Source organism: Silene latifolia, chromosome 11 (assembly GCF_048544455.1).
Source record: "Silene latifolia isolate original U9 population chromosome 11, ASM4854445v1, whole genome shotgun sequence".
In the NCBI taxonomy this organism is placed as follows: domain Eukaryota; kingdom Viridiplantae; phylum Streptophyta; class Magnoliopsida; order Caryophyllales; family Caryophyllaceae; genus Silene; species Silene latifolia.
Genome location: NC_133536.1, coordinates 88,373,471 through 88,392,171, shown reverse-complemented (window position 1 = coordinate 88,392,171; position 18,701 = coordinate 88,373,471). Strand labels below are relative to the sequence as shown.

The 18,701-nt window shown below is 39.9% G+C and overlaps 1 protein-coding gene across 1 annotated transcript in view; it reads right to left on the bottom strand.

Moving 5' to 3' along the window:
- Positions 1-29: 29 nt before the first annotated feature.
- LOC141614974 (F-box/LRR-repeat protein At3g59210-like) overlaps positions 30-18,701 on the bottom strand; it is a 39,636-nt gene continuing 20,964 nt past the window's right edge. Inside the window, exons 2-3 of the mRNA XM_074433609.1 lie at positions 2,404-3,413; positions 30-2,040 (exon numbers count right to left, since the gene is read on the bottom strand). Coding sequence (XP_074289710.1) covers positions 1,801-2,040; positions 2,404-3,399 — 1,236 coding nt within the window. The 5' untranslated portion in view covers positions 3,400-3,413 and the 3' untranslated portion in view covers positions 30-1,800. The remainder of the gene's footprint in view (positions 2,041-2,403; positions 3,414-18,701) is intronic.

The following is an 18,701-nucleotide window of genomic DNA, read 5'->3' as shown; positions in this document are numbered from 1 at the left end:
TCTATAGTTATAACTTTGAAAAGATTATTAGTTTCTGCGCTCAAGTGTTCTATAATTTGGGAAGTATTATGTTGAGGGGGAACTAGACTTAGACACAAATCATAGGAGACTTGTCATCATCAAAAAGGGGGAATTTGTTGGACCTTTAGTCCTAATTAGTTGTTTTGATAATGACAGTAATGATTTGTATGTGGACTTAATATTATAAACATATGCGTGTAATTGTGTGCTTAAGTCTTTATTTAGAAAGGAACAATTACAATGACGCAAGCTTGAAGTATTGGACCAAGGAGGTTTTACTTCAAAGACATTTGATCGTAATGTTCAAGATCAAGACCAAATAACAACCACGAGACTCAAGATGAGAGACTTGTGAAGAGACGATTCGTTTACTGAAGATCTACTGAAGATTAGATAGTATAGGTCGTCATCCGGTAATGGTTTTACTTTGTTTGATTTAAAGGTTAGTGAAGTTATGACCTCATAGCCATAACTTCATTGCTAGACAAAAATGATGCGTTAATTTTTGGAAAATATATTTTTAGTGATTTATAAAAATAAGAGAGTATTTATTTTAATTGGAATTAATTAATAAGAATTTAAGTTGAATAAACTATTGGTTTGTAACACGATATTTATGTCGTCATGCAACCTAGGGTTTTAACTAAATTCTATCTCGATTTGTTGTGGACTATGGAGGCCGATTGGACCGAATGGGCCGGCCGAACCCTAGTGGCCGAAACCCTAGGAGGCCGAATTCCTCCATTCCTTGCCTCTTACTTGTTCATCAAGTCGTTTAGGGTTTTATACATTCCAGAATATTCTAAACCCTAATTCTCTACAACTATAAATACTCTCATTCATTCAACAATTAAAAGTGACACACACATCTACACTTAGAGAGTTAGAGAGAAAAATATTTTAAGCAAAATTCTTTGAGCTTTAATTCTTATTTTACAATTTGCTTATACAAAAGTTGCGCATCATATTTGTCAATCACTCGAAGAGAAATCGTTATAGGATACTAAGTACACAAGATATTGTACTCACTCGTATAACGTGAGATTTGTATTTATCGTTGTACTTTTCTTATTAACGTAAGAGCAACCTAGAGTATTTAGTGATACTCAATCTGAGTTATAATCATATAGTTGATTATACGAGTGGATTGATAATTTTTGTAATCCGGAGAAAGGTACTAAAAATTATTAATCGAGAATAGTGGACGTAGGTTTCGACTTGTGAAACTGAACCACTTCAAAAATCCTGTGTGTCTCTCTTCTCTCTCTCTTTATTTTTGTTATTTCGATTTTGCGCTTATTATTAGTAAATTAATTAGTTAATTTTAATCAATAAAATCAAACAATTAATTTTACATCATATATTTCGAAAAAGTGGTCATCGTTTTAATACTCAATTCACCCCCCTCTTTCGTATTCGATCAATAGACTCCTCAGAACTCTTGCTCTGACTCCACCATCTCTATATAACCATCATAAATATATCGAGGATTGGGGTCCCAAATAATTCCCTGCACATACAATTATAATTACCATAGTGCCCTAAGGTAGCAAGGTCTACCAATAGTAGTAAAATAAGGAAGGGGTGAGATCAATATCATCCAAGACATCTTGTACATGAATTAACTGGTGGCGATCTTGGACGAAAATTGAAGTAGCAAATATTTGGCGGCCTTGGGCCAGTAGAAGCCAAATACCAATTCATGTACTCCCTCCTTTCAGGCCATTTGTTTATCAATTTCATTTTTGGGTGTCTCAGTCAATTGTTTAACTTTCTATTTTAATACGACACCCTACTCTTTCCTTGTCTTTGTGTGTCAAAACAAATATGTAGAAAATGAAAAAGCAATGGGGAGTACATACTAACCTCTGGAAATCCAAGTGTTTCTAAGACAGGTGAGCAATTCAGAAGTTCCAACACCACTTCTACCCATTCGTCTTCTGACTTCTCACCTAGCTTCAGATGTGTAAGATTATGGAACACTGGCAGTTGATTCCTTGAGTCCTGGTGACACAAAACCTTCATGCAAAGAGCAACGGACACAATCAGACCAAAATTTAAAGGTATCTTGGCAGGCACCCAACCTTGACGACTCTCACTCTCATCTATGATGATGGATCACTGGTTGGGTCAGCTGATAGAGTAGGATGCACACGCTCTTAACCGCGTGCATGGTATTGAATCAAGACCGACTCACCAAAATACCACAATTTTGAAAAGGTTAGTGAAGATTATTTTGCATAATTTCAACGTACTTTAAAGCCAAAGAATTTTTACATCTTTGCATTCATTTGAACTGAAAAATTTAGTGGTACGTAATCACAAATAAGGTAACAGTTGAAACGATCAAATATAACGTAAGAGTTCTAGAGATCTACTAACCGTCATGCATACGCACTGCAAACTTAGACGCTGAACATTTGACACAGCTCTTAGTAGTGTAAGGATGCTATTAGAAGATTCTTCACCAGTGATGATACGGTCCGAAATGTGAAACGAAGCTCCAACAAGAGCCTCCATACTTGCAACAGAGTACTTCATTGCTAAGTAATCACAATATTTAAAATACTGTAAATTACGAGTATCAATACTGCAAATGGCATCGTTGCTAATGCATTCGCTTTCCGTACTCACATATAGAGTCAATTTCTTGAGTGAAGGTGACGATATGATAATCGATTTCCCATACACCCACCAGCAATCCATATAAAGTTCTTCAAGTACAGGGCAGTTTGAAACTAGCCTAGTCACAAAGTCATCCTCGAGTATGGTAATCGAACACAACTCAAGTTCTTTCAAGTTTGGAAAACTAAAGGACGGCATACTAGAAATTACTTCAAAACCAAGATTTGTATCGAGCTTCAACACCTCTAATGTTTCACAAGTAAAAAGAGCTGAGGGAAGCTTATCAGGTTTCCTCACATGAAAACACAATTCAATCTCCTTAACACCACGACAACTTAACGGAAAGCTTATCCATGCATTAACATGGGTAGATTCCAAATCAGGGAAACAATGTACACCGCAAGTTTTAGGCCGTTGATAATGGTGATGCGCCTTGATTGACACGTCTCCTCCAAATGTAAGTGTAAACTTGCTAAGATGAATGGTTTGGGATGCTTGGAGTACATTATCCACAAACAGCTTAAAAATTTGAAAACGTTCAATAAGTTGGGGATTATTATCGGCACAATGAGATATAGGTGAATCGTCAAAATCAAGGGTTGTCCTCCGCATAAAAGCAGCTCTCATCCTCCTTGATGATAGGCTAGCAACAGCAGCATCTTTCGTCGCAAGTAATGAAAGTATTTGACAAATCAGATCATCTGGTATACTAGATAACCCATTTCTACAACTTTCACTTAAGCTCAAGCCCATGATATTTTTTAATTCTAGATCAGAAAAGAAAAATAAATAAATGAGTTTCATTGTATTGAGGACTTATATCATCAAATTTAACAAACTTTAACACCATAAATTAAATTTTTATAATTTTGTTATTACATATGTTACATGTAATTTTAGAATCAAGATATCTTATCAAAAAAACTACTCCCTCCGTCCCGGTCAATTGTTGTCCTTTCGTTTTGGCACAAACACCAAGGAATGAGGAAAAGGCCAATAACTAAATGACAAGTGGAACAAATTGAATGAGAATGATCAAATTACTCATCAAGTTCATTCTTAAAATAGAAAGGACAACAAATGACTGAGACATCCCAAAATGGAAATGGACAACAAATGACCGGGACAGAGGGAGTATAAATTGCAGACTCAGTTTGAGATTGGTCACGTGGAATGAGCCTAAAATTAGTAAGTATCCCTATTATGCTTACAAAGGGTCAAAACATATCACTTGTGTATATAAGAATGTATAAAAAAAAAAACAATATAGTTGTCTCATTTATACACAAGTGATATGATACTTTCCCGGTTGTCTCATATACAAACAAGTGATATGATACTTGACCGTTTAAGCTTAAGACGGTAGTGCCGTCTTAAATAAGAATTTGTGGCCTAAAAATTCCTCTTTCCCGTACGACCTAATTGTAGGAATGAATAGAATAAAAGGACGATAAATTATGAACTACAAGACCTTGTAGGTATTAGATAAAAACTAAATCTTTTGATGAAATTAATAGAGTCCGAGAAGTTGTAAAAATCTTGTTGGATTTGGACTTCCATTAGTCGGTTTTCTTATTTATGAAAACGGGTTGAATGTGACCGGTAAAGCCCACTAAAGTTATATGATCCATTGGGCATAGGTCATGCTCGATCGATGCGTTAAGTACATAGTGTGATGTGATGATCTTGATAAGTGTAGAAAACTGCTTTATTATACGATGGGCGGCTGATGGGGGCCCAAATACGGTTCTATTATGGCTAGGTCTCTTTCCTCGTCTAGAATACCTCTAACCTATATAAATAGGTTATTGGGTTGACATGCCCCATTGATTGTCAACATAAGGAAAACCTAGAAGAGGGAGGAGAAGATCCTAGTATACTAATCATCTTATTACTTATTATTATTATACGCTTCAGACGATCTGACTATTGCTTCCGCTAAAGGTATGTACCCTATACAATGATCCTTATAATTTATCTTACATGTGGTATCAGAGCTAGATTGTATTAGGGTTTATTGTTCAATAATTATTTTTCCCTCTTCTCCTGATCGGCAATAATTATTGATGATTATCTAAATTTTCATCCGATCACTTTTAACACGCTTATGATTGATATTTGTCAAATAAATTACACGTGGTTCATGTTTCATGTTTAATGAGGAATTCTAATGAATACACATGTTTTCCTATAAAGTTAATAGCTAAGCAATAAGTCGTTTTTATCAAAGACGTCATAGTGGCTTGTACTTTTGGTTTACTTCTAGTCTATCTTTCCATATATTCTCACTGCAAGCTTACCAAAATTCCCAAACTTCATAGTGGCGTTGTATTGTGTTTTCACAAAACACCTTCTAATGCTTTTGATCTGATTTGTTTAATGCAAAACGGATAGTGAATTGTTATTATTGAGTAAGTCAAAATCTTATTGATGGTTGGATTTAGTGCATCCAAATTCCGGAAAATATAAACACGTACACCATTAATTGTTACTTTTCGGATATAGGTAAAAGACATAATAAAAGTTTGTTGTCGATACAAAGTTTCAATGGTACATGATTCTATAGTTTCTGTATGTTTGTTTACTCATATATATAACTTGTACTTAATATCATGTAATCGTGTGTATGTCAACAACAAACGATAGATTACATAGGTTTTGTAATAGCATGTGTAAATATATGGGTATTGTTTCGGTGATTTATTTTAATTGCGGTGGGTAGCTTGGCCAAAGCGGGCTATCTATCAATATTTAAAATAATTCATAAGGATTCCTAATGTTTGTGCTTCTTAAATTAGTTTCTATAATTTTCTGCCCAAAGGGGGAAGTTGTATAAGTTAATTTAAGTAAGTGGTTGAGTAAATACAAGTGTAATAATTTGATTTCTTGGAAATTTATCTGCCCAAAGGTGATTTATTTTTGAGAAATTTCCTTGTCTATTTACTTGGAGGTAGTTATTATGTCTTGTGTATTCTGCCCAAAGGGGAATGCATAAGGTATAATATGATTCCTGTTGGAGGTAGTTATTGTGTTTTGTGTATTCTGCCCAAAGGTGAATGCATAAAATATAATATGAATTCCTGTGAGAATATTGCGACTCCCCTAGCATATTCTTGTGTAAAGTTATGAAAAAGTTATACCCATATCATGCTAATAGTGGCCTTGATCTATTGTTTCAGTCATTTTCTTTGAGCAATGAAAGTTGTGCTATTAAGAGTATAAATGAGAATACTTTTGTTAAGTGGAAAATGATGTTAAGTTGGCCATTGGTTTATTTGATTAATATATGTATATATCGACTTAACTGGGCACAAACCTCTTGCACTCGTACATGAGAGTACTCAAGCTTAAAATGACTATCACCTTTATAGGTGGGAATTGGTACATGAATTATGTATGTTGACATTGAAGAATTCGATGTCTGGGAATTTCAAGGTTTTCTAATGGGAATTGATGCTAAAGAATTTAAAAAAGTCTGAAAATTGCGGAATTGATGGACTGTCTCATTAATTTAAATCATGTATGATGTGATTAGTAGTATTGAAGTGCATATCATCTTACTAAAGACAAAGTACCCGTTGTTGAGTTTATTCCTTGTCGGTTAAATTCTTAATTCTCTTCCCGGAAAGGAGTCACTTCAAATAGCTTATCGCCCAAACCGATACATGGACCGACAAGAACTTATTTTATATGGGTGAGTATTGAAAAGGAAATAAGGGAATGAGATAAAGGAAAAGCAGTGAACTTATTCATTAAGCAACTTTTTTCGAAGGGGAAGTCAGGTAACATTTATACAAGAATATTTGTAAAAGGTCTTGAGGTTAAGACTTAAGAGTAATAAAGAATCTAGTATTACTACTGGAGTTACTTGTTGGTTTTGCGACCAGACTAACCATAAATTGAGAAAGTGTTTAAAATACAAAATCTGGTTAGCAAGGATAATAAAGACATGTAATTTATTGGCCTCAGTTTGTTTTGAATCATGTTTAGTAGATGTGTCACCTCATTTTTGATGATTAGATAGTGGATCATTTGTTTATATTTGTATTTTCCTTAAAGGGTCCCAAAATAAATAAACACCAAGTAAGGTTATAGTCAGCGTGTCCGCAATGAATGGCGAGAAACTTGATGTGGATTTCATCGAAGTTGTCTTAAAGCTTAGTTCAGGATTTTATTTGACTCTAGAAAATTTTCTTTATGTGTCGTATATGAGACGATATTTGATTCTATTTCGCAATTTGACATGTGTGGATTTCGTTTGGTTACTTGTAATTAAAGGTTGAATTATTTCATAACTCTCATATGATTGAAAATGCTTTCCTTTGTGATGTTTTGCATTAATTGGATTGGATTTGATTTTCCATTACATTTTCTTGAATGTTGAGAGTGTTGGAACTAAAGTAGATTGACCAAAGATTTTTTTTTTATTTTATTTTATTTTATGGCATAGGATTCTTAGCCATGTTTCCAAAGAGAAAATTCATGGATTTGTCAAATGTGAAATTGTATCTGAACTTAATTTTTAAGGAACTCTTAAAGGATATTCACACTAACATTAGTGAACCACTACTATTTGTGGAAATACGTCATATATCATGTTCATTGATGGTGATTCTAGATGTGGTTATGTTTACCTTATAAGTGGTAACTCTAAGGCTCTTGTTAAGTTTAAAGTATTAAGGTTTAGAGCTTCTTATGTATGACCATTATTAAGACTGAAAGATGATACCGAGTTGGAAAGTTGTTATGTCAAATTAAACATGATGATTCATAGTTGTATATGAGTTTTTTTTTTGTTTTATACTTATTGTTGGACAATATATGATGCCAAGTCTTCTTGAACAAAACGGTGTGAATAAAACCATGTGACTGAGCGTTGTAATTGTACCAATAAGGATAGGGTGAGGAGTTTGCTTCGAAATACAAATTAACAGCTTATAGCTAAAGTAAAGCTTTTAAATCTGCCCTATATATCTTGGACCCAGTACCTGAAAACTTTTTTTAAGTGTCTTATGAACTATGGATGGATGAAAGCCAAGTTTGAACTTTTTTTTTTTTTTTTTGGGTGTGGGGCTGACAGTTAAGTTGGGAATTTATATTTATAATCTTTCTGGAAAATTTTGATCCTAAAACCACTCCTAAATCCTTTTGTTACTTATCCTACTGTAGATTTTAAAGATTAAAATTTGTAGAGTATATAACAGTTAAATTTTCTAGAGAATGGCTTAGAGACCTGTTGTTGTAACAGAAGGCTTATTTGTCTCATCATGAGTTTGTTGGTCTTTTATTTATGCATTAGAAAAATATTTATTTATTTTTTTCTAATGGGGGAAGTATGATGACCAATAATGTCATTTCACAACCCTTATGTTGTTGTACATTTTAAAGTGTTTTAAAAAAGGCTTTAAGCATTTAACTATGGTGATTTTGTTATCTATATAGGGGAAGTTGATTATGTCTTGAGTGAAATAGTTTAGATTATAACTTATAAACAAGGTATTTATTTTGTGCAAGCAGATAAATCATAAGGAGGTTATATATGTATGATGAGATGCAATCGATAAGATACCTAATAAAGTTTAGGAGTTAATTGTTACTCCAGTGAGTTTTGTTTTTTAATCCAGTCGGTTGTAAAGTGAATCTCTAAAATAAAGTTGGATTTTGAAGGTGTTGTTAGAAACATAAGGAGAGATTTGTGACACAGGGTTATACTAAAGAGAAGGTGTGAATATCAAATGAAACAGTTTTACCTATCACTTCAAAGGATTCTTAGGTCTTTCACTGTTCATGATTTAAAGTTATACTAAAATGGATATTCTCATTGTTCTGTTTTGAATGATTTTGTTGAGAAAGTTAAAGAACATATGGTATGTAAATTGAAGGAATCAATTTATGAATTGAAACAAGGTTTTTTGTCAGTGGTATATGAAGTTTTATAAGTTTGTGAAGTTTAATGGACTTGTTGAAATGTTAATGATAATTGCACATTGTGGACAGCGGGCCGCCCACGGGGGCGCTTGGTGAAGGGGCTCGAAAACAAGCGTTTGCATTTTGTATGGAGTCGCCACCAATTTTTATGGGAAATTGGAACCGTTCGAATACCTCGTGTCATGTCAAGACACAAAGTAGTGACATGAACACTAAGCAATCGTTACCCTTAGCATTCTATGTCTAGAATGACTCTCGTGGATGCCAATGAACACGGGTGCTCACGGAGATCTGGAGTAAGGGGTGAGGGTACGTATTAGGAAGCTCTTTTGATCGAACACCTAGTCCCGCCCGCCTCGATAGCGGCCTCTACTAATGATTAGGGAAGTTATTCGTACTTGATATATCGTCGGCTATATGCATGCAATGCAACATCCAAGTTTTAATCCTAGCATGTGAGAATTAACTAAGTCGGTTGACACACGTAATTAGCACACAATTGGGTCGAAGTTGGATTTAATGCTCATTTACATGTGAAAGCATACAAGCAATGAAAGAAATAACTAAAAATTATAAATTACAATAATGAAAATTACATTAATTACATTGGAATAGGCGATTTATGTCGAAAATACCTTTAAAACGGACAATTTGAGAAAAAGAAATAAAAGAAGGAATTACGAACGAATGAAGGTGATAATACGAATAATAGTTGATTAATACGTAAACTAATTAAACTACGTCAAGGCAAAAAAGGAGTTCGAGAGACAGAACTCATCCTGAACAGCGCAAAGAACACTGCGCCCTTTGGAAGAGGCGCGGCCGATTCTTTGCGTCTGTTCCCAAGGGTGAGTTCTCAGGCTGTGTGGCCGAATCGCAAAACCGTTAATGTTAATTGGTAAATTTTAATGGATTGATTAGATTATTACTCGGATGAAAGTGATTTAATGGATTAATTACATGTGAATGATGGTCATAAAAACAGTAAAACATGGATGAGACGGAAATAAACGGATTAATTATGTGAAGGGTCGATGTTAATGAATAATTAATTAAACTAACTAACTAAACGAATTATTAACTAAACATGATGAATTGACGACGGATTAAGGACTAAACAGATGAAAATATATCAACAATGAATCCCAGAAACTCAACATGAACGAATTGAATCTCTAAAACTCGAATTGAATATTAATGACGAAAACCCGCAAATATTGATTACTTGGGATTTGAGGCGGATTTATGACGATTAAAACATGTGGATGAATGATACATAATATACATATGAATTATTGATGACTATCATGCGAACGAATTAAAGAACAAACAGAAAACAAAAAGGAAAGACGAATTACAGGAGACGGAGGAAGAAGAAAAGAAGCTGAATCTGGCGGCCCTCACGAAGAGGCGCAGCAGGCGCGCGCGCTCCCTTCGAAGAGGCGCAGCGGTTGCTGCGTCTTTTCTCGACGTCTGTCTACTGGAAATCCGCAAAAAAGGTTTTAAAGACGGTTTTAGAAATCGGTTTTAATGAGGTACTTTCGACATAAACCTTACAATTGTTATACAATAATAATAAAATACAATAAATAAAAGAGAGATTAATACACCCTCAGACTTACATGTTGACGGAACGAGAAGAACTAAGAAGATCGATTAGTGATGCTCGACGCGAATGCAAGGAAAGAGTGCCCTCGAAAGAGGAAAACGATTTAACAAGTTGATTAATTAGATTGATTGAGTGTAGTGGTCAAATTGGTCGGTCATACAACGGAGAGGCTGGTACCCGGAAGGATCCGAGCTTACGTGGTCGAATGTTCAAGCACGTAGGCGCCAATTAGTAAGAACGAAGTCTAGAATGCAAAGGGAGAAGAGAAGGGCGGACACTCGCGTGAGAAATATGAGGAACGAAGGCTCCTATTTATACTAATCACACGGAGGAATAGGGTTTCGGAGACTCTTTGGAAGTGAATCTCGGAAAGATATAAAAAAGATACGTAAATCATGCAAAGAAGGGCACTGGGAAGAGGCGCAGCAGCCCACGTCTCTTGGAAGAGGCGCGACACTGCTTGCGTCTGTTCCCAGAGGTTTCCTCTGTTTAAGAAAGATTTCCGTGTTTAAGTTATGGTAGGACGGAATTAATTCGATTATCTTTAATATCTTATGTAAATATTACGGGATATTATTTGCCAAAAGATAAAATTTGAGAAATATGGAATAGAATTATCCGGAACATTCCGAACATTCGACTCGGGATTTAACATTGCATCGAAAAATGGAGACGGTTTTTGATCCGGACTCCGAATGTACTCTAATTACTGCCAAAACGACCGTATCGGGACGTAGATGACAACTAAGAGGTTGACATTAATATTTGAGCAATAACTTGACGATAATCTTACGAATTATCACAAATCGTTCCGCGAACCAAACATGCGGCCCAATCATCACCGGGTGGTCTCGCGAGGGGTGCGAAACGAGGTGTCTCTGAGCCCCCACTTTGACCGAGGCTTGGACAAGGCGAAAGTCAAAGTATAGCCATCAGGTCAATCGAAGATTACAACCTGACGACTATGGCGACGCGAGGCGGCTCAAGGGGTCTGAGCCAAGGACCTATCGTCGGGAACATTTTAGAGTCTGTCGACTATCGGGGAGGGTCGTTTAAAGTCCATTAGACTACGTAAGGAAGCTCGCCAGCCATAAGAAGAGACCATACCTGAGACTTCTTCTCGAGATGCTTTCGGAGGTGCATAGGAGCTAAGGTTTGAGCTTGGGAGCTAAGGGTAAGACCTAAAAGATATATAAGGATTGTGCTAGGGTGTGGGACCCTAAAGGAAAGCATTGACGGGAAGGAGGCCAAATATGAGTTTCGACCTAAGGGTAACTAAGGTTTGAGTATAGGAACTTCCGGAGAACGACACCCTGTCGAACTCCGCGGGGAAACAAGAAATATTGAAAGCAGCAGGACGTCGGTAGAAACTGCTGGGGGAATCCGCTTGCGTCGGTCTCAAACGAACTCAGGCAAGAAAACTTGAGGTTGAATCTGCTTGCGTTGGTCTCAAGCGAACTCTTGTTGGGGAATATACTGACGACTAGGAACATCTTGATCGTCGGGGAAGAAGTCTTGCGTGAGCGATCTTTGCAAAATACTCTTTGCTACCGGGCAAAACAAACTGAGCAATACTGCAAAATACTGCTGCGCGGGATAAAACGGGTTTGGACAATACTGCAAAATACTGTCGCGCTGGATAAAATGCGGGCCGAAGCGAAAGAAAATCGTCGAAACGGACCAAAAAGGATAAAATAGCATTGAAGAAGAGGCGCACCAAAGATGGGCCCACAAATAACGAACTCATAACGAATTTTCGAAAATTCGTGTGGAGGGAACAAAAGGAAGAGGCGCAGCAAGAGCTGCGTCTCTTGGAAGAGGCGCAGCGCCTGCTGCGTCTTTTCCCCAATTTGGCAATTCCTGCGTAAAAACGCGAAATCAGAAGGTTTATGTTTCATTATTTCGAAACTCATTTTTCTTCAATTTCTCTCTCAAATCTTCACCATTTCCGTCGAGGTTGGATTCAAAAGCTTGCTTTAAATATGACTAATCGAGGTATGTGTCTTAATCTTGCATTAATCATCCGTATTTGTCGAATTTTGAGCCGCGATATCTAGGGTTTTCGACCCTTTTGATCGAAAATTTGGGCCTTTTCCCCCAAATGGATTTGTCTTGCCAAATTGATGCTAGGAATGGATAATAGGTAATGTTAGGAACATAACCATGTATTTGCTTTGAATTCTCATCGAGTTTTGAGCCCTTGAGCGAATTTTGAGACGGTTTCACAGCTAGATCGTAAATTGCTTCGAAAATGGCCTTAGGATTGCCCATTTGTGATGAAATTTGATATTTGGGATCCTTGGATGATGGGTAAACTTCCTACCATCTCGAAAGTTTGGTTTGTGACAACTTTTTCAGGGCACCTTTCTAGGGCATAACCGCCATTATAGCGAAATGCTGCCGAATTTTCGACTTGAACCCGAGACTAGGCTTTGACTCGGACTTGACTTGACCCAATTTGTCACATGAGTGATTGAATTGGCGAGAACATGGCCAAAGATGGCCAGAAAGGACAGTTTTCAGGGCTCCGGAGGCTCGAAAACTTCTTAACAAAGGCTCGCCGTCATGTGACGCGGCCTAAATTTACTTTATCGTTGCAGGTGATGAGGCTTCCACTTCCGGGAGGACTCCCATGGAGGTAGACGCCAGTGTGGTTGAGGAGGCTTTGGAGCAGGCTTTCACCGACGCGGTGATGGCCGCTGCAGACGAGGTTCCCGAGGAGGAGGCCGCTGATGAGGAGGAGATTCCGAGACGGGCCCACCTCGGACGAGGGGGTCGTCAGCTGAGAGGAGCTCCCGCGTGGGCTGAGACCTGGGAGAGTAGGCACCTTGTGTGGGCTGCAGAGGGTCATTTGTCCTACAGGACGGTGAAGAGCTTGGTAAATAGGAATTCCCTAACTCATTACCTACCCCTTTCTACTTTTGTTCAAATTTCCTTTCAAATTTACTCAAAACTAAAGATAGCTTTATTTCGAATCATAATAGGAGGCTGGGAACATCCGGTCGTTCTCGGGGTACACGACGGCGATGGAGCACTACGAGCGGCTGTCGGCGGAGGAGAGAGCCATGATCGAGCGTGGAGCGTTCGGTCCTCCTGGTTCAGTCCGGAGGGATATCGTGAAGAGGAAGTTGCGGGCCAACCTTAGCCTGGTCCGCGCTTTCTTGGATCGATTTTGGGATACGACTTCCACGTTTCACCTGCCTTTTGGTGAGGTGGGAGTCACCTTGGAGGACTACGGCATGATTTCTGGTCTGCCGTGTGGGACTGAGGAGATGGTGTGGCCGGAGACTGGCATGAGGGCGGATTCGGCCGAGGCGAGGAGGTTGATCGGTGGAACCCGTCGCCGAAGGTGTTGCGGTGCTTAGGTTTGGTACCCGTACCTCGTTCGAGATTACTTTGCGGGGAAGACCCCGGCATCGGTGGTGATCGATGGGAGGGAGACGGCTCCCCCTCCTTGTACAGCTGAGCAGAGGGCTCGTCTGTGGCTTTGGTGGTTCTTGTCTTCGATTTACCTCGGAGACAAGGGTGAGAGGTCACGTCGACGAAGCTTCTCCCCTTTCTTTCGACCCGAGCTCCCTAGGGCGTTGGGGCCGGTCATCTTGGTTTTGCGGTCCTCATCCGCTTTATGAGGGCCATGGTTCGTCCGGGAGTTGATGGAGAAGGGACTTCTCCTGGTGCCGTCGGACACAGGCTCTGTTGGAGGTATGAACCTTCCTTTAGACCAGAGTCAATTTCTTTCTTTATTGACGACCGACAGATCGTCATTGATTATTATGCTTTGTAGGCGTGGGTATACTCTTACTTTCCGGGCCTCGCGCCCAAGAGGACGGAGCCGCTGGAGAGGGCCTACCCCGTGGTGAGGGATTGGGTCCTGTGCCGGACGAAGAGCAAGCGTTCTTCTCACAATGTCTACCGGCGGGATGTGAACGCTCTTCAGCTGATCAGCGTGAGTATCATATTTGTATGCATTTATTCTTCTCATACTTTGTTTTAAATTGATCATAGGAATGACCTTTGCCTTTATATTGTCGCAGTGGGTGCCCAGACCTTGGGCGGAGTACGCTGGAGCGCCTCCTTTTGTCGTTGAGGTCCTTCAACCTAGGAGCTCGAGTTGGCTGCTGTTGTGGACGTCGATGGGTCATGTGTGGTATTTGGGCGAGCGGTTAGCTCGTCAGTGTTTTCGGGGCGCGTTGACGGTTCTCGTCGATCCTCCTAGGACGATGTTTAGGGAGCCTTCTGAGGCTGAGAGGGAGGCGGACTTGGCTGATGCTAGTGGCGACGACCTTCTTCTCCCTGACGAGGATTACTCGGCGTTCCTTTATGGGATGTTGGCGTATTGGCCGGTAGTGGTGAGTATCTCTTGTTTCTTGTTGGATTTTGATTTTCGAGAACCGCGACGAAAGATCATCGATTAACGAGAGCCATTGGTCTTTGCAGGAGGTTGAGGCGGCGGGCATCGAGCCCCCAGAGTTCCCCGAGACCCTCGAGTACACTGACGTTACTGGGAGGACGACGATCTCCGAGCCGCGTGACTTTGACGTGGGCGTGACGGATCTTGGCCTAGATGATCGGCAAAAGATCGATTCGGAGGGTGAGTTCTTATTTTGCATAGTTTTCGTGTAAGAACACATTTGATTGAACTTGTTCGATTTCGAGAATTCTTTTGAAACGCAGGTCGCGCCATCCCGGTTTGTGGCACTATGGAGGGTGGCCAACCGGCTACGAGCTGCGGCCATCGAGGCACTCGTCGGCGGTCGAGGTCGTCAGGTATGAACCTCATTTGTTTTTCCTTGGTCTTTGGTTTTTCAGTTTTGTTTGAATTGATTGACATGAGCCAATTTCTTGTTGTCCACAGGCCGATCGTGAGCTGGAGCGAGAGTTGACCCAGTCTCGGGAGGAGGCGGCTCGTTTGTCGAGGGAGCTCGAGTTTCGGGACGCCGAGATCGCCGTTCTTATGGCGAGGGTTGCCGAGCTGGAGGGTGCCCAGTAGTCTGCGTGGTTTTGTAGACTTGATTTTGAACATTTTTGGATTTGTTTGGGGCGCAAGCCCCCGCTTTTTTTGGACTTGTTTGGGGCGAAGCCCCCAGCTTGCTTGTATATTTGCTTTTTTGTTGTATATACGACGGCCCGAGTGCCTTTTCTTTTTGGTTGTGTTATTTGTACCTGCAGTTAGCTTTTGAACAGTTTGTAGACAACGGTTTACGCCGTCATCATCTTTGCCGAAATTTACATAGAAAATCACGTAACACATACATTTTTATATACACATAAGGCCTTTAATTAGTGCAAAATGAGACTCGAAAGGACGTGAAAATGCAAAAAATTTTGTCGAAAATGACCGGACGGTAGGGAGGGTTACCCCCGAAAAAAAAAGAAAAAGAGAAATCTGTAAGTTAGAAAATGGAAAAGATAGAAATTAAGAAAATGAAATGACTAAGCAAATGTTGAAATAAAAAAGAATTAAAATGAAAACTAAATATAAAAAGTGTGAGAAAAATGGCGGAAAATGTTGATGTCGCCTCGAAATGCGCGTTTGCGGATTAAGGCAACCTGAAGCATGGTAAATTTCTCGGATTTACCAAAATAAAATCCCGTAGGAATAGGAAATTATTCGTTTATAGAATTAGGAAAGATCCAAACGCGAAATCACGAGAAGTGAGGTCAGGAAGAGGCGCAGCATGAGCTGCGTCCCTTTGAAGAGGCGCAAAGGCGTGCCGCGCTGTTCCCAAGCCTCGGTTCGACAGATTTTTGGAAACAGCAATTAGTATAAATAAAAGCGTCGACGAAGCTTTAAATCATATAATTCTTCCATCTCTTCTTCGTCGATTCACACATAAAAACTCCCAATAAATTTTCAAGAGAAAATTATCATCATGAATACCTTAGAGATTCGCTTGAAGGAATGGACTAATGAGTTTTCGAACATTGAGAAACATGACATGGGTGCTTATAACCTTGGGTCTTTGTTGAGTTTGAAACTTATTAAGGTTGTAAAACCGTTCTTGGATGCTTGCCTTGATTATTGGGACCCAAACTATCATGTTTTTGCGTTCCCAGGAGGTGATATTTGTCCTTTTCCGGAGGAAATTGCTGCTATTGGCGGGTGGGACCCCGAACATTTACCTGCCATCCCTTCTACTGCTCAAGGGTATAAGAGCAAGTTTAGAGATTTGCTTGGACTTACTAGACTTGAGGTAGATCGTCTCGTTACTTCGAAAGGCGTGAGGATGCTAGATTTTATAGACCGATTCATCAACAGGGCCGACCCTACTGTCTCTTATGTTGCTAGGAGGAGAGCATTTGGCTTCTGTTTGCTTCATGTTTATGTCTTTCATGGGCATGTTGACGAAGATTTGAGAGGTGATCCCCGTCTATTGGGTCTTATTGAGCAAATGGAGCTGCGCAGGAGCCCAGCTTGTCTATGCTTAGGAGAGATTATCCCGGGTTTGGATAATAGGAAATCCAACCGCGATCTACCGTTTTTGGGGAGTCCCGTTATCCTACCGGTAAAAGACACCCGTCTTTCTTTCCTTTTTGTTTTTTTTTTTTTTTTTTTTTTTTTTTTTTTTTTTTTTTTTTTTTTTTTTTTTTTTTTTTTTTTCGTTTTTTTGCGGGTGTCTAATACCTGTTTTTTTTGGTAGGTTTGGCTTATGGAACGGCTCCGATTGCTCGAGCCCCCAGTACATGCACTTTCCTATCATGCCCGTATGATTTCGATGAGGACACGGCTGTACATGGTGGACTTCACCCGGTCTGCGATCGGAAGAACAAGTCAAGAATGATGATGGCCCGCCGATCGGTGGGTCGTTCCGTGGTGGCACCTCAAGTCCGTCACTGGAGTGTCTTCTTTGGATCCTACTAGGTCCGTGCGCATTCCCGGATTGGAGTTTATGGTATGCATCTTTCCTGAGAGATTGATGAGGCAAGTCGGGTTGAAGCAGATGATCCCTAGGCTTGACACCGTTCCGCAGACCGCTATGGCGCCGACTACGAGAGCCGAAGAGAGTGGGCTATGAAGTGGGCCCAAAGAAACATGTGGTTCTTGAACTTCTCCTCCAATGCCTTGTGGGTGTCGGACTCTTATCCGAGGTGGAGGAAGGCCGCAACTTTGGAAGAGCGCGAAGATCGAGGAAGCGCGAGCCCGTTGACTACAAGGTGCGCGAGGGAGAGAAAGAGAAGGAGAAGCATCTGATCAAGGAGAAGAAGAAGCCGGGTTCCAAGTCATTCATCCTTCGAAGAAATCGAAGACTACTCTGTCGCGCAGAGATGGTGGTTGGCAAGAATGGAAGAGTCAGGCCTCTAGAAAGACCGTTGGTGATTAGGTCTGAAGTGGTGCAAGAGCGCCCGGCTCGAGGTCGTGACAAGAAATATGACAAGAACGACAAGGGCAAGGGAAAGATGGAGGAATAGCCCAAGTCTTATTTATTATTTGATTATTATTATTGTTGTTGTAATAAGAAAGGAGGGATTTTTAGAATCCTAGCCTAGTCTATTTTTATTATTTGCCGTATTATTATTATTAGAAATTGAATGAAATAAAAAGGTTAAGTGGTTATGAAACCGTTGTGATTTTCTTTAATTATTCTTGTCGAATTTCAAATGCAATGCAAATGTCCTTCTATTTACATTTTGAATATAATGGTGGGTTGAATCCCGTGAAGGATTGCCTACGTATTCACTTAAAAAGCGAAATCAAACCCTTGCGCGTAGTTCGAGTAAATGTAAAAGAATAATTGTTCGAAGCAAGAGCTTGTAATGAACATAGAAAATAAGCATGAGCCTTTGCTTACTCTGGAGGTGCGAATTTAGTTTGTTTGATGATATGAGGATGACAAGATTGCCAAGATGCAAGAGCATAGTGACATTCAAATGGGCCAAGGGCCGTTTATTTAGTGCCACAAGAGTGACACGTAGGTTTACGCGAGGCGCGTTTTTGTTCCTGTTCTAGGCATAGTATCGTTTCAGTTGGTCGAGATTTGTGGGGTTTGAGAACTCATTCCCGTCTAGATCTGTGATTCTAACCGCACCCCCTGGGAGTATTGATTTGACTAGATATGGTCCGGCCCAGTTAGGTTTGAATTTTCCCCTTGGGTCGACAGGTAAAAGAGCTCTGACCGATTTGAGAACTAAATCTCCTTCTTTGATGTTTCTTGGCCTGACCCTTTTGTTGAAATCTCGTTTGATACGTGCTTGATATGTTTGGACATTATGTAAGGCACGAAGCCTACGTTCATCCAGGAGGATGAGTTCTTCATATCTATCCCTCTTCCAATCGGCCTCCGGGATTTGACTCTCTAGTAGAATACGCAAGGATGGTATTTCTAGCTCGACTGGTTGTACGGCTTCCATGCCGTAAGTCAAATACAAAGGAGTAGCCCCAGTGGGCGTCCTGACGGATGTTCGATACCCCCACAAAGCGAATGGTATTTTGCTTGGCCAATCTCTATAATTGTCAGTCATTTTCTTGAGGATTGTGACGACATTCTTGTTAGCCGCTTCTACCGCGTCGTTAGTCTGT